At 36.9% G+C, this 11,729-nt stretch overlaps 1 protein-coding gene and 1 long non-coding RNA gene across 2 annotated transcripts; both read left to right on the top strand.

The window, feature by feature from the left end:
- The first annotated feature begins 219 nt into the window (after positions 1–219).
- Positions 220–3,982, top strand: LOC114384749 (ubiquitin-conjugating enzyme E2 10-like). Its single transcript, XM_028344515.1, has 5 exons — positions 220–446; positions 571–650; positions 1,773–1,900; positions 2,254–2,358; positions 3,554–3,982. Exons 2-5 carry the CDS (start codon positions 581–583, stop codon positions 3,695–3,697), a joined length of 447 nt encoding a protein of 148 aa, XP_028200316.1. The 5' UTR covers positions 220–446; positions 571–580; the 3' UTR covers positions 3,698–3,982.
- A 3,260-nt stretch (positions 3,983–7,242) lies between these two features.
- On the top strand, positions 7,243–9,537 carry LOC114383149. Its single transcript, XR_003660411.1, has 3 exons — positions 7,243–8,610; positions 8,697–9,278; positions 9,360–9,537. It is a non-coding gene; the product is annotated as an uncharacterized LOC114383149 (long non-coding RNA).
- Positions 9,538–11,729: the final 2,192 nt, after the last annotated feature.

Here is an 11,729-nt window from a genome sequence, read left to right as displayed (position 1 = left end):
CAGTTAAATTACTACTTAATTTCATATTCAAATCCTTAAGGAATAAATTGAGTTAAATTTAAATAAATATGGTAAAGACACAGTCTCTTTTCAAAGGTGTAGTTAAGTTAACCTCATTTCTGGCTGGCTTCCTGGTGGACCCTTGCAGGATACCCTCAATGACGAGTCATTCTTGGAACCAATAAATAATAAATAAATAATTACATAGAATAATAACAATAATTAATTATTAATTAATTAATTATAGAAGAATAACCCAAACCCAATCAATCACAGAGAAGAAGATCGATTCCGAAGCCCCACATACCATTTGTTATTCATATAAAAACTCGTTTTCCTTCTCCATTTCTCGTCGCACCTTTTCCTCTTCTCTCTCTCTTTCTCTCTTTCTAGTTCGTGTTCTTCGTCGCAAATCCGAAGTAGGATCTCTCTTGTTTTTTCTCTAGGTATGCAAATATTTGTTTATTTATTTATTTATTATAGGATTATTTCTTAGCCTACGCGTGTTTTGGATCTGTTCGTGTTTTGCGTTTTGATCTGAGCCGAGTTGTGGTTTCGATCTGTTGTTAGGTTTTTCGCGATGGCGTCGAAGCGAATTTTGAAGGAGCTTAAGGATTTGCAGAAGGATCCTCCAACATCTTGCAGTGCCGGTATATTTTTATTTTTTTGTTTTGATATTCTTTTCCTATTTTATTGTTGAGAATTTGGTTGTGTTTGTTTAAACAATTTGGATTTAAATTTTGGTAAGGAAGAAGCTGCGCGATTCTGATTTTCTAGCAGTAATATTTGTATATTGTAAAATAAAATTCCTGTTTAGAATTTTGTTTCTTAGGTTTTTTGTTGAGATTTATTTCAATCGGTTGTAGCGGATGTCGTTTGATATAGGTCTTGGTGCCGTTTGTAGATTAGAACAGTGTGTTTGATTCTGTGTTGTAGTGATTTCAGGAGGCTTGCCTGAGCTGCAAATTCTTTGAGGCTTGATGAAGCTGAAGGAGAAATAATTGTTTTTTTTGTAGAGTATTGAATTAATTTTTGCCATGGACAAAAAAATGTTTAGGGGAATGTACAATTCTAAGCATATATTGTTTCATATATTTTAAGGTGGGAATAGGATACATAGTCCCCAACATCTCCCTATGCAAGTGTATTCATGATTCAGCGTTTTGTTTCCTGGATCATGCATCTGTTGGCGGCTCTGTCTGTTTTATGACAAGATTATGCAATAAAAGAAGTTAGAACTGCTGTAGTTGTAAATTTACACACTATTGATGGAGTGTGGTCCAAACCTTTATATGTGATGGTGGGTATTTTAAGGACAAAACTTGGTCATGTTCCTTGTATTTTTGTCATTAAGTTCTCAAATCAAATAATGACTAGAGGATTTTACTTTCCAACATTATATGTTTTGGAGGGAAAGGGAAGAGAGGGTAAAGTTTTCATTTTGAATAAATATTCTTTAATTTAATAATTATCATAAAATAAAAGAAATAAAATTATTTTAATATTGTCGTATTTAAGAGCAATTTAGTGCTAAACAGGCAAAAGATTAATAGTACTGTTCTAGTGTTTGGATGATAAAAGTTGCATAAAACTGTTAGAAATTAATATTTTCACCTATTTATTTCTCAAAAGTGACAATTTACTAATTAACATGATGGGGCATTATGTAGCACTATCATTTTAGGAATTTATGCACTCTATTAAATGTCTGCATTTATAAAAGATAAGTTGTGCATACGTCATGCTTTGTTGTTCGTTTCAAAACATTGCAGGTCCTGTTCATGAAGATATGTTTCATTGGCAAGCTACAATTATGGGTCCTCCAGACAGTCCCTATGCTGGAGGTGTTTTCCTAGTGACTATTCATTTCCCTCCAGATTATCCCTTTAAGCCACCCAAGGTCTGTATATTGATAAGGTGTCTATTTATGTAGTGATAAATATCTTCATTTCTTTATAAGTTTATTTTAAATAATGCTGTAGTGCATTTTCCCTTTATTTTGTTGGAATTGATTAATTGATTTTGTCTTTTAAAACTCATTTCTGGGAAATGATAAAAAAAATTTATGCATGATCTTTTTCTCTATGAAAAAAAAGGTTTAGTACTACAAGTGTGTGGTTCTATTGAAAAATTTTGTTAGGACCGAAATCCTTTTGTATATCTGAACATGTATATGTAGTATGCTGTCATGAGCGCTATATAACTCCCGACTGTTCTCGGGTGTGTACTTATGTATGGTGATGGATCTTTCAGGTTGCATTCAGGACGAAGGTGTTCCACCCAAATATAAATAGCAATGGAAGCATTTGCCTTGATATATTGAAGGAGCAGTGGAGCCCTGCTCTAACCATTTCCAAGGTTTGTTCATTTATCAGATAGTTAGAAAGGCCTTTGTTTCTTAAAATATTATTATTCTTTAAGTGCCATCTATCTCTGAAGGTTGAACTAGGATGTAGCAGTTCCTTAGACTCTGTCAAATGGTATTTTACCCAGCATTGTATTCATCACCATGACTAGTCATTGATATTAAACTTGGTCAAAAAACTTTGTTGAAAGGCCTTTGTTTCTTAAAATATTATTATTCTTTAAGTGCCATCTATCTCCGAAGTTTGAACTAAGATCTAGCAGTTCCTTAGACTCTGTCAAATGGTATTTTACCGAACATTGTATTCATCACCATGACTAGTCATTGATATTAAACTTGGTCATCAAACTTTGTTGAATTACATGATTAGTTCAACTAATTAGTCACTTCTTGAAATGGTTGACTGGATAAATAAAGATATGACATGAGTCCATACTTTTAAGATTTAAAAGGCTATAACACAAGTTTGTATGATATTAATCTAACCATGATAGAATTAGTGATAGTTAAATATAATTTTTTAATATTAATTAATAAATTTAACAGATATTAATATATCTCTTAAAAAAATAATAGATATTAATATACTGAAAGTATTATAATGTTATCTAGTTTAATCAATAACATTATTTAAGTGATTTGTAAAATTTAGCAGCCTGAAAAAAATTGAATTTAAACGAAATAGGTAACACCATAACCAACAATTGAGGTGACATGGTGATCAAGCTGGACTTGTTGGATGACCTGATTTCAGATTCTGAGTTTGACTCTTTATGAGATTAGTCAGATCACCTTTGATTCAAACCGATTGAACTGAGGCTGCCCTTGTTTGACTGCTTTTAATCGAATTCAACATAACAGCTAGAATATGTTGACTTCTGGCAGGTAACCTGGTGCTTGGACAAACTGGCTCAATCGGTCTGTCCAGTGCAGGCTTCCCAACACTAGTATTAGTCTATATATGATGTTCTTGTGTCTTGAAGTTTGAATGTCATCCATTGATCCATATAAAGCTTGGTTGTTTTCATTGTTGAAGTTATGCTGGCTGATTTGCATGAAGTTTGTATTGATGTGATCAGTTTTGAACTGATCCCATGCAGGGGGTTTAGCTGAGTCCAAAATTTCTTCTTTAAACTATGTACTTTGACATCATTGTTTACTTTGTTTATATGTATTTGGCATCTTTAGGTGTTGCTCTCAATTTGTTCCCTGTTGACGGACCCAAATCCTGATGATCCTTTGGTCCCCGAAATTGCACACATGTACAAGACAGACAGGAACAAGTACGAGTCAACTGCAAGAAGCTGGACCCAGAAATATGCCATGGGCTAATTGACATAGAGAAGAGAGCGATTTTTACTTTCAGTGTTTAGGCCAAACAGCCTTGTATGAATATTTGTGGTCTTCGATTAAGGCCCCTCCAGTTGAAGATGAATGGGGAAATATTTCTTCTGTTGTCTGTATTGCAGAATGCAAACGCTACTTTTAAAACAGTGAAATGTAAGCCCAATTAAAAAGTTTAAAATTTTAACCTTGTATTGACAGTATTGTCGAATATTTAGAGAATGATTGGTTTGCTCTGTTATTCTGTTTTAGTTAATAATTGTGATTTGTGAAGTACCCATCTCGATCTTGTATTAAGATTTTATAAATGAAATTCGTAAAACAGCCATTTTATTCAGCTTTTCTTGACAAAATCTTGAAAATAAAATGGAAATGAAGTAGTATTATTGTTATAGAGTATATAATTCAAATGGAAGACAGAAATTATAATCTCACCTTCGTTAAATATGGATTTATTTCTTTTGAAGAGAGGATTGAAGAGTAAGCAGAAATCTATTTCATCACTCGTCTGGTTCATGTGGGGTTGATTTGCACAATTCCTGTTTGTTCTCTAGGTGATTTGGATTGGTGCGGTTGTCAGTTTCTATTGAAGAAACTGAAGCTTCCTTTGGTGTTGGATAGCTATACAGCCCCAAGTCTTGACTGGTTACATGAGTCAATGGTATCTGCTCCACCCTTCCAAATTTTGGTTCGAATGCCCGGATGATACTTAGGATGTGAACCCAACAATTATTACCTTAATTCCCAAGGTGGATGTTGTCAGTATCCTCACATTCTTAAGGTCATCACACCAATAGCTGAACCATATGATAAAATAAAATGGCCTTCGTGACATATTGTAATTCTTCAGTGTCTCTTACGGTTTCAGAAATAGATTTACACCAAGAGGAACCTTTATCTCTCCGTGTTATGTACTGAGCATATGGTATGCTATAGCGCTAGAGGTGAATGGAATCGCATCTCTCTAGACTAAGGTGGCCCTTTGGTTTCTCATATTTTCTTTGCCAATGACTTGGTGCTGTTGGGGTAAGCTTAATTCCACTCATCAAGCACAAACTTTTTTCATGGTTTTTGATCAGTATTGTGTTGCCTTTGGCAAGCAGATTAACAATGAGAAATCCTTGATTTTTTTTTTCTCGAAAATCACATATGTTGTCTTGACTAATGAGAGATCAGTTCTAGTCTGAACCAGTGATTAATGATTTTGGTAGCTATCTAGGGACCAATTATCTACAGAAGGAAATATAGAAGGTCTTATGCTCATTTGGTTTTAAAAAGCTAAGAAAAAGCTTGTTAGTTGGAAGATGAATAGCTAATCTATTGCAAGAAGACTTACTTTGGCTAATTACGTCAGGCAAACTTCAATCATGCTTATTGAAGTCTGTAGGGATTGAGAAAGCTTGCAGGGAAGGTATCTTATCTGGGTCTCTACTCAAGATTGAAGGAAAGGAGTTGTGAAGGTTTGGAGGAACGTAATTGATCGTATTTCACGGTTGGTTGTGGGCACTATATTGGGTTTTGGAAGGAACCCTTTTATAGTTTTATTCCTAGTTTGGGACCTCTAGATCAACATGCTTGTAGTAATAATAATGTTCCCTTATAGCAGGAGAACGTGAATGTTTCTCTGCTAATTATGGTGTGTGGCGTTGGGAAGTCCTCCAAACCAAAGGCTTCTTACCAATCATGCACCGATGCACGTATGCACTTGGAAGCTGGAAAAGCTCCTACTGATTCTGCAAATGATGATCGTCCCGTGAAGAAGTATTCTTTATAGTTGTTGAAAGTGTTATGTACTTTAAGGATTAAAAACTAAAAAAATAATTTTATAACAATGAAAAATAATAAATAATAAATTACAAAGATAAAAAAATGTATTTAAATCTATTTTTTTAATATTAATCTACTAAAATGGCATGTAGATACATTGTTGATTGTTACTTCTAGTGGCCTCCAAGGGTACAATTTGGGTGTTGCTAGGTGCACCGAGCAGTATTGTTGGTGCACCTAGCAATTATATGAATTGGCCATATTACCCTTATAGTCAAATATATTAAAAAAAGCTTTTTTGGACGTTTGATATTCTTTCGCCTTCATTTCTTTTCTTCTTTTCTTCTTTTCTTCCGAGTTCGCTTTTCTTCTCCTGCGCACCCAACATCTTCTTCCTTCTGCCATTTTCGCTCGTTGGTGAAGCTTTTTGGTGCATTTGTTGTGTTTGCTCAAGGTTAGTGCTTTGTATCTCCCCTCACCTTTTATCTGCTAGTATAATGTAGTTTAGGGTGGTTTTAGGGTAGAAGACTTATGGGTTTTTGGTCTGAGAAAGCGTGGTTTGGTCTGAGAAAGCGTGGGAGAGAGAAAGGTAGGAGACGAAGAGGTTATTCGCATACGAAAGAACGTTCTTTCGTATGAAGCAATCCTTCGTACGGAAGATCATTCTTCCTTATGTTCATACGGAAGAAGGTTGTTCCATAAGAACATACGGAAATGTTCTTCCGTATGAAGGATTTTTATGTTACGGAAGAACCTTCTTTTGTAAGTTCATACGGAACAACCTTATTACGTATGTTCTTACGGAAGAAGGTTGTTTCGTATGGAATTACAGAAGAACTTTGTTCCGTAACACAAAAATTCTTCATACGGAAGAACATTTTCGTATGTTCTTATGGAAGAACCTTGTTCCGTATGAACATACGGAGATGTTCATACGGAAATGTTCTTCCGTATGAAGGGTTTTTATGTTATGGAAGAACCTTCTTCCGAATGTGATACAAAATCTGAATTTTTAATTTTTTGTTTGAAATTTGATTTTTGAATTGCTATGGTTGTGCATATCTTGCATGAAATACATTTTTCACATGCTATGTTTGAATATATGAAATACACTGTCACTTCTTAAGTGCAACCCTTGCCTTGTATATAATCATATAGACCAAAAATACCAAAAATTTGTATATAACCCTTGCTTTCTATATCCTTGAAAATAACAATGTCATATTTGTAACCCATATGACATATAGGCTTCTCAATCTGCGAGAGTAGACTTATCCTTTGCAGACCCTTCCAATGCCATATAGAGTCAAAGAAAGGAATATTATGGGAATTATTCAAACAAACCAACTCATTGTACGTAGATCTCACAGTGAAAATACCATCAGTCATGCCTTATTCAAACAAATGGAATGACAAAGTTCATGGGGAAGAAATTGAAACATGAGATTCAAATTCCAATGTCCATCCTAACTGACAAAATCCCTAACACTCATATTCAAAATCCCTATCCCCATCTTCATCATTAAGGTAGACTTAACATTTGTAGTCGCTTTCAAACCCAATCCACCCCAAGCTTTAGGCTTGCAAATATTCTCCCAGGCAACTGTATGAACTTGTCTCTGATTCTCATTATCTCCCCAAATGAAAGCTCTACACTTTTGATCAACTTCATCACATTGATGTAGGCAAGCATGACATCGATCAACTTCATCTCTGATTGTCATCATCTCTGACTATCTCCCTTACCTTGTCTAATGTAGTGATTGGGCGAAGCCTATTATGACTATCTCCCTTAGTTCTTTAATAGTTTAGTTGTTTGTCTCTAAATTTTCAAAAGCAAAATTAAGAACAATTTCTCCTGAAACCAACATACACAAAATTGCATGACATACCTATTTGTGTTGCATTAGGTAGAAAATTTTAAACCAAATGAGTACTGAGAAACCTTATTTACCAATTATATGAATACTTAATTTGACAAAAAAACTACATTGTTCTTCATGATTTTTCAGATCATGGTTAGAACAAGAGGTCTAGCACGTGCTTTAGGTAGTGGTACAGGTAGAGGCACGGTTCGGGATGAGCATGATGTTGATGTTCCCTGGCGTCGTAGGCCTACTGCTTCTGCCCATAGGCAACGAGTTCAAGTTACTGTCGCTGAGGATGTTCCTCCTCAGGTGACTGAGGATCTTGATGATCTGGTGACTGAGGGTGTTGTTGATATGACCGAGGATGTCCATGATGTGGAGGAGGACGTAGATGCTGCGGACGTAGCTACAGATGGTGCTGAGGAGTCACCTGTTGATCATGGATAGGGATTCCCTGGTGGGCCACGTGACCCATCGGTCCTGACATCGTTTGTTGACCATGTGGCGTACAATATTTGGACTGGCCAAGTAACTTTATTTTTTATTTTTTGTTCTCTTGTTTGTGATAATGAATGTTAACTTTTATGTTGTGTTATTCAACTCAGGAACGACCTGAGTTGAAGCTGGTCTCCCACGGTAGGAAAGTTGATAAAATTGGGAGTCCAGCGCCTGAGATTGAAGGCCTTGTTGCCGGCACCGGATTAAGTCCATTGATCGGATGTTCTGTGGTCATCGGCGATCCTGGACTGATATCCGCATTTACGGAGAGGTGGCATAGGGAGACCAACACCTTCCACCTTCCAGTGGGAGAGTTGACTATCACACTGGACGATGTGGCGTGTCTCCTCCATCTTCCTATCACAGGGGCATTACACAGGTTTGAGCCTCAGGTCGTGGACGAGGTCGTGTTGCTGTTGACCGAGCTTTTAGAGGTATCTAGCCAGGAGGCTCGAGCTGAGACCGTACGTGCTCATGGGGGCTTATGTGCGACTATCATGGCTCCGTGACATGTATGAGAGTAGATGCCAGGCCTGACGTTGGATTGTAGCGACACGTGCTTACCTTCTCCACCTAGTGGGTTGTACTCTTTTTGCTAGTAAGAGTTCAACCTATGTTCATGTGGTGCATCTGGGGGCTTTTCGAGACCTGGGTCAGTCTGGGGGCTATGCATGGGGAGTTGCCGTCCTGGTTCACATGTATGACCAGTTGATTGAAGCTTCGCAGACCCCCACACGACAAATGGGTGGATACTTGACGCTATTACAGGTAAATTTTAAAGTTCGTAAACTGGTTTAAGTTGAAAAATGAATTTTAAAGGTTTTTTTTATCTTATGTTCACTTTATTTGTGTAGTGTTGGATATATGAGTATTTTGGCAGTGTTCATCAGTGCGTGACTGATGATGCGTACGCTGAGACTACCCCACGTGCCTCGAGGTGGCTTATGATGAAGGCACACATGAAGGGGATCAAGGGAGCACCGTACAGGGCACGTTTGGACGCTCTGACGATCACAAATGTTTCCTGGTTGCCCTACAGTGACCACCAGGCAGTTAGGGGCTTCGACCTGATTTCATGCTATTAGGGGCAGCTCAGATGAGGTCATGTTGTGGTCAACATCCGACCAGAGCGGGTGGTCCGACAGTTCGGGTACATCCAGACCATCCCTCTGCCGCTGATAACTGCTCTATTGTCGTATGACGAGATAGACGACTGGTGGATGCATTTTGGGGACCATTTAGCACCGACAGGTGAGATCTGTGTTATCCCCGGGCAGGTATTAGTGGACTACATGGACTGGTTTTTCCAAATCTCTCACCGGTTCATCACACCGACCCAGGAACGCGATCAGTCGAGACAGCCAGTTGCCCCAAATGTGATCGAGCCACATGTGCCGGAGGTTGCAGTCGCAGATGATCTCCCCAGACATTCAGTGGTATTTTAATTTGGTTTAGTGTTTTTTAATTTATTCTTTATTTGATATTTTGTTATAACTGTGTTTTTATGATTGTCACAGGTTTCTTGTGAAGGATGCGAAGCAATCGCAGAAAGGTTGGAGCGTGTGCTCAACCTTAGGATGGTGACTGCAGGAACTGAGTTACATGACATCATGGAAGATTGCCTGTGGCTCGCTAAGGGAGAGGCCATTGCTGGAAGTCTTAGGACGTGACGTAGACAGCGCATAGATTAGCTTTTGATATGATGTGTATTATTTTTGTGTTTCATAACATTATTGTTATTTCTACACTATTTTGGTAATACATATTTTGTTAATTATTTGTTTCATTATTTAATTTTTTGTGTAGTGTTTATGACTTACATAATCAATTGGTGAAAATAAAATCTAATTATGCCTAGAACTAAAAAGCACAAAATAAAAAAAAGGATTTGGACCGTAAAAAATATGGCTAAGTACCCCTGTTCGGTGTATTTTTAAAATTAGGTGCGAGTCACGCAAGACATTCGAGGGACCCTATTTCTCATGTTTGCACGTCAAGGAACGCAAAAAAAATAATATTGTGAACCGGTTCCATCGAATAGGACCTGAAATACAAGCACAAAATTCAAAAAAAGTAGGATCTGGACCCTTGAAAGTATGCCCAAGTACCCATGTTTGGCGTTATTTTAAAATAATGTGCGAGTCGTGCAAGACATTCGAGGGACCCTATTTCTTATGTTTGCACGTTAAGGAACTAAAAAAAAATAATATCGTGAACCGGTTCCATCAAATAGAATCTGAAAAAAAAGCACAAAAATAAAAAAAAAGTAGGATCTGGACCCTTGAAAGTATGCCCAAGTACCCATGTTCGGCGTTATTTTAAAATAATGTGCGAGTCGCGCAAGACATTCGAGGGACCCTATTTCTCATGTTTGCACGTCAAGGAACGCAAAAAAAAATAATATCGTGAACCGGTTCCATCAAATAGGACCTGAAAAACAACCACAATTCAAAAAAAGTAGGATCTAGACCCTTGAAAGTATGCCCAAATACCCATGTTCGGTGTTATTTTAAAATAATGTGCGAGTCGTGCAAGATATTCGAGAGACCCTATTTCTCATGTTTGCACGCCAAGGAACTAAAAAAAAATAATATCGTGAACCGGTTCCATCGAATAGGACCTGAAAAACAAGCAAAAAAATAAAAAAAAAAATAGGATTCGAACCCTTCAAATTATGCCCAAGTACCCATGTTCGGCATTATTTTAAAATAATGTGTGAATCGCGCAAGACATTCGAGGGACCCTATTTCTCATGTTTTCACGTCAGGGAACACAAAAAAAATAATATCGTGAACCGGTTCCATCGAATAGGACCAGAAAAACAAGCACAAAAAAAAAAGGATCTGGACCCTTCAAATTATGACCGCCTAAGACATTCGAGGGTCCGGATCCTTTTTTTTTTTATTTTGGTGCTTTTTTTTTCAGGTCCGATTCAATGGAACCGGTTCACAATATTTTTTTTTTGAGTTCCTTGACGTGTAAACATGAGAAATAGGGCCCTCAAATGTGTTACTCGACTCGCTCATAATTTTAAAAAAAATGCCAAACATGGGTACTTGGTCATAATTTTAAGGGTCCAGATCCTATTTTTTTTTTATTTTGGTGCTTTTTAGTTCTAGTCATAATTACATTTTATTTTCAGCAATTGATAATGAAACAAATAATTAACAAAATTGAGGTGTCCAAAATAATGTAATAATAACAATAATGGTGGTGCAACCAGCAATTTAGTGTTGCTAGGTGCACCCAACAATTTTTTAATATCCCCATTTTGCCCCTGTGGTTATTTTCTTTAAAAGGAAAGTTGTGGTCCTTCCTCCCTTACGTTTTCAACTTTGTTTTTTTGCATATTTTTCTTGTGTCCCTACTAGCTTATTGTTTGAGAGTCATTTTTTCGGTGTGGTCCCGTTGCTATGTTAAAGTGTGGTTTTTTGAAACTGTTAGAGGGTTAGTGTTGTTGTGTACTTGGAAGGTGCTGCACTGGTTTTGACTCGAACGAGGTATTGGGTCTTTCGTATATTGTTCTTTTGTTGTGGATGAAGTTTCTTCGTTAAGGTTGTTATGAAAGAAGCTTTTCCTCATAAATTTGAAAATACGGAAGAAATTCTTCCGTAGGATACATATGGAAGAACTTCATCCATAATGCCAAAATCATACTTATGGAAGCACTTCTTCCGTACGTATAATGTTTCCATTACGGAGGAAGCTCTGCCAAAATCATACTTACGGAAGCACTTCTTTCGTACGTATAATGTTTCCGTAAACGTTGTTTGTTTGTATGGAATAACTTCTTCCGTAAAGTTTGTACGAATGAACTTCTTCTGTAAAAATGTACAAAAAATCTTACGGAAGATCTTTTTTCGTATAAGGTTACGGAAGAAGTTCTT

Source organism: Glycine soja, chromosome 14 (assembly GCF_004193775.1).
Source record: "Glycine soja cultivar W05 chromosome 14, ASM419377v2, whole genome shotgun sequence".
Classification (NCBI taxonomy): Eukaryota; Viridiplantae; Streptophyta; class Magnoliopsida; order Fabales; family Fabaceae; genus Glycine; species Glycine soja.
This window is presented reverse-complemented; position numbering and strand designations above follow the sequence as displayed.

Excerpts from the sequence above, each read along its gene's own strand:
- LOC114384749 (XM_028344515.1), top strand. The coding sequence starts at position 581 with ATGGCGTCGAAGCGAATTTTGAAGGAGCTTAAGGATTTGCAGAAGGAT. Across the intron at positions 1,901-2,253 it reads ATCCCTTTAAGCCACCCAAG|GTTGCATTCAGGACGAAGGT; the intron begins GTCTGTATATTG and ends TGGATCTTTCAG. Across the intron at positions 2,359-3,553 it reads CTGCTCTAACCATTTCCAAG|GTGTTGCTCTCAATTTGTTC; the intron begins GTTTGTTCATTT and ends TGGCATCTTTAG.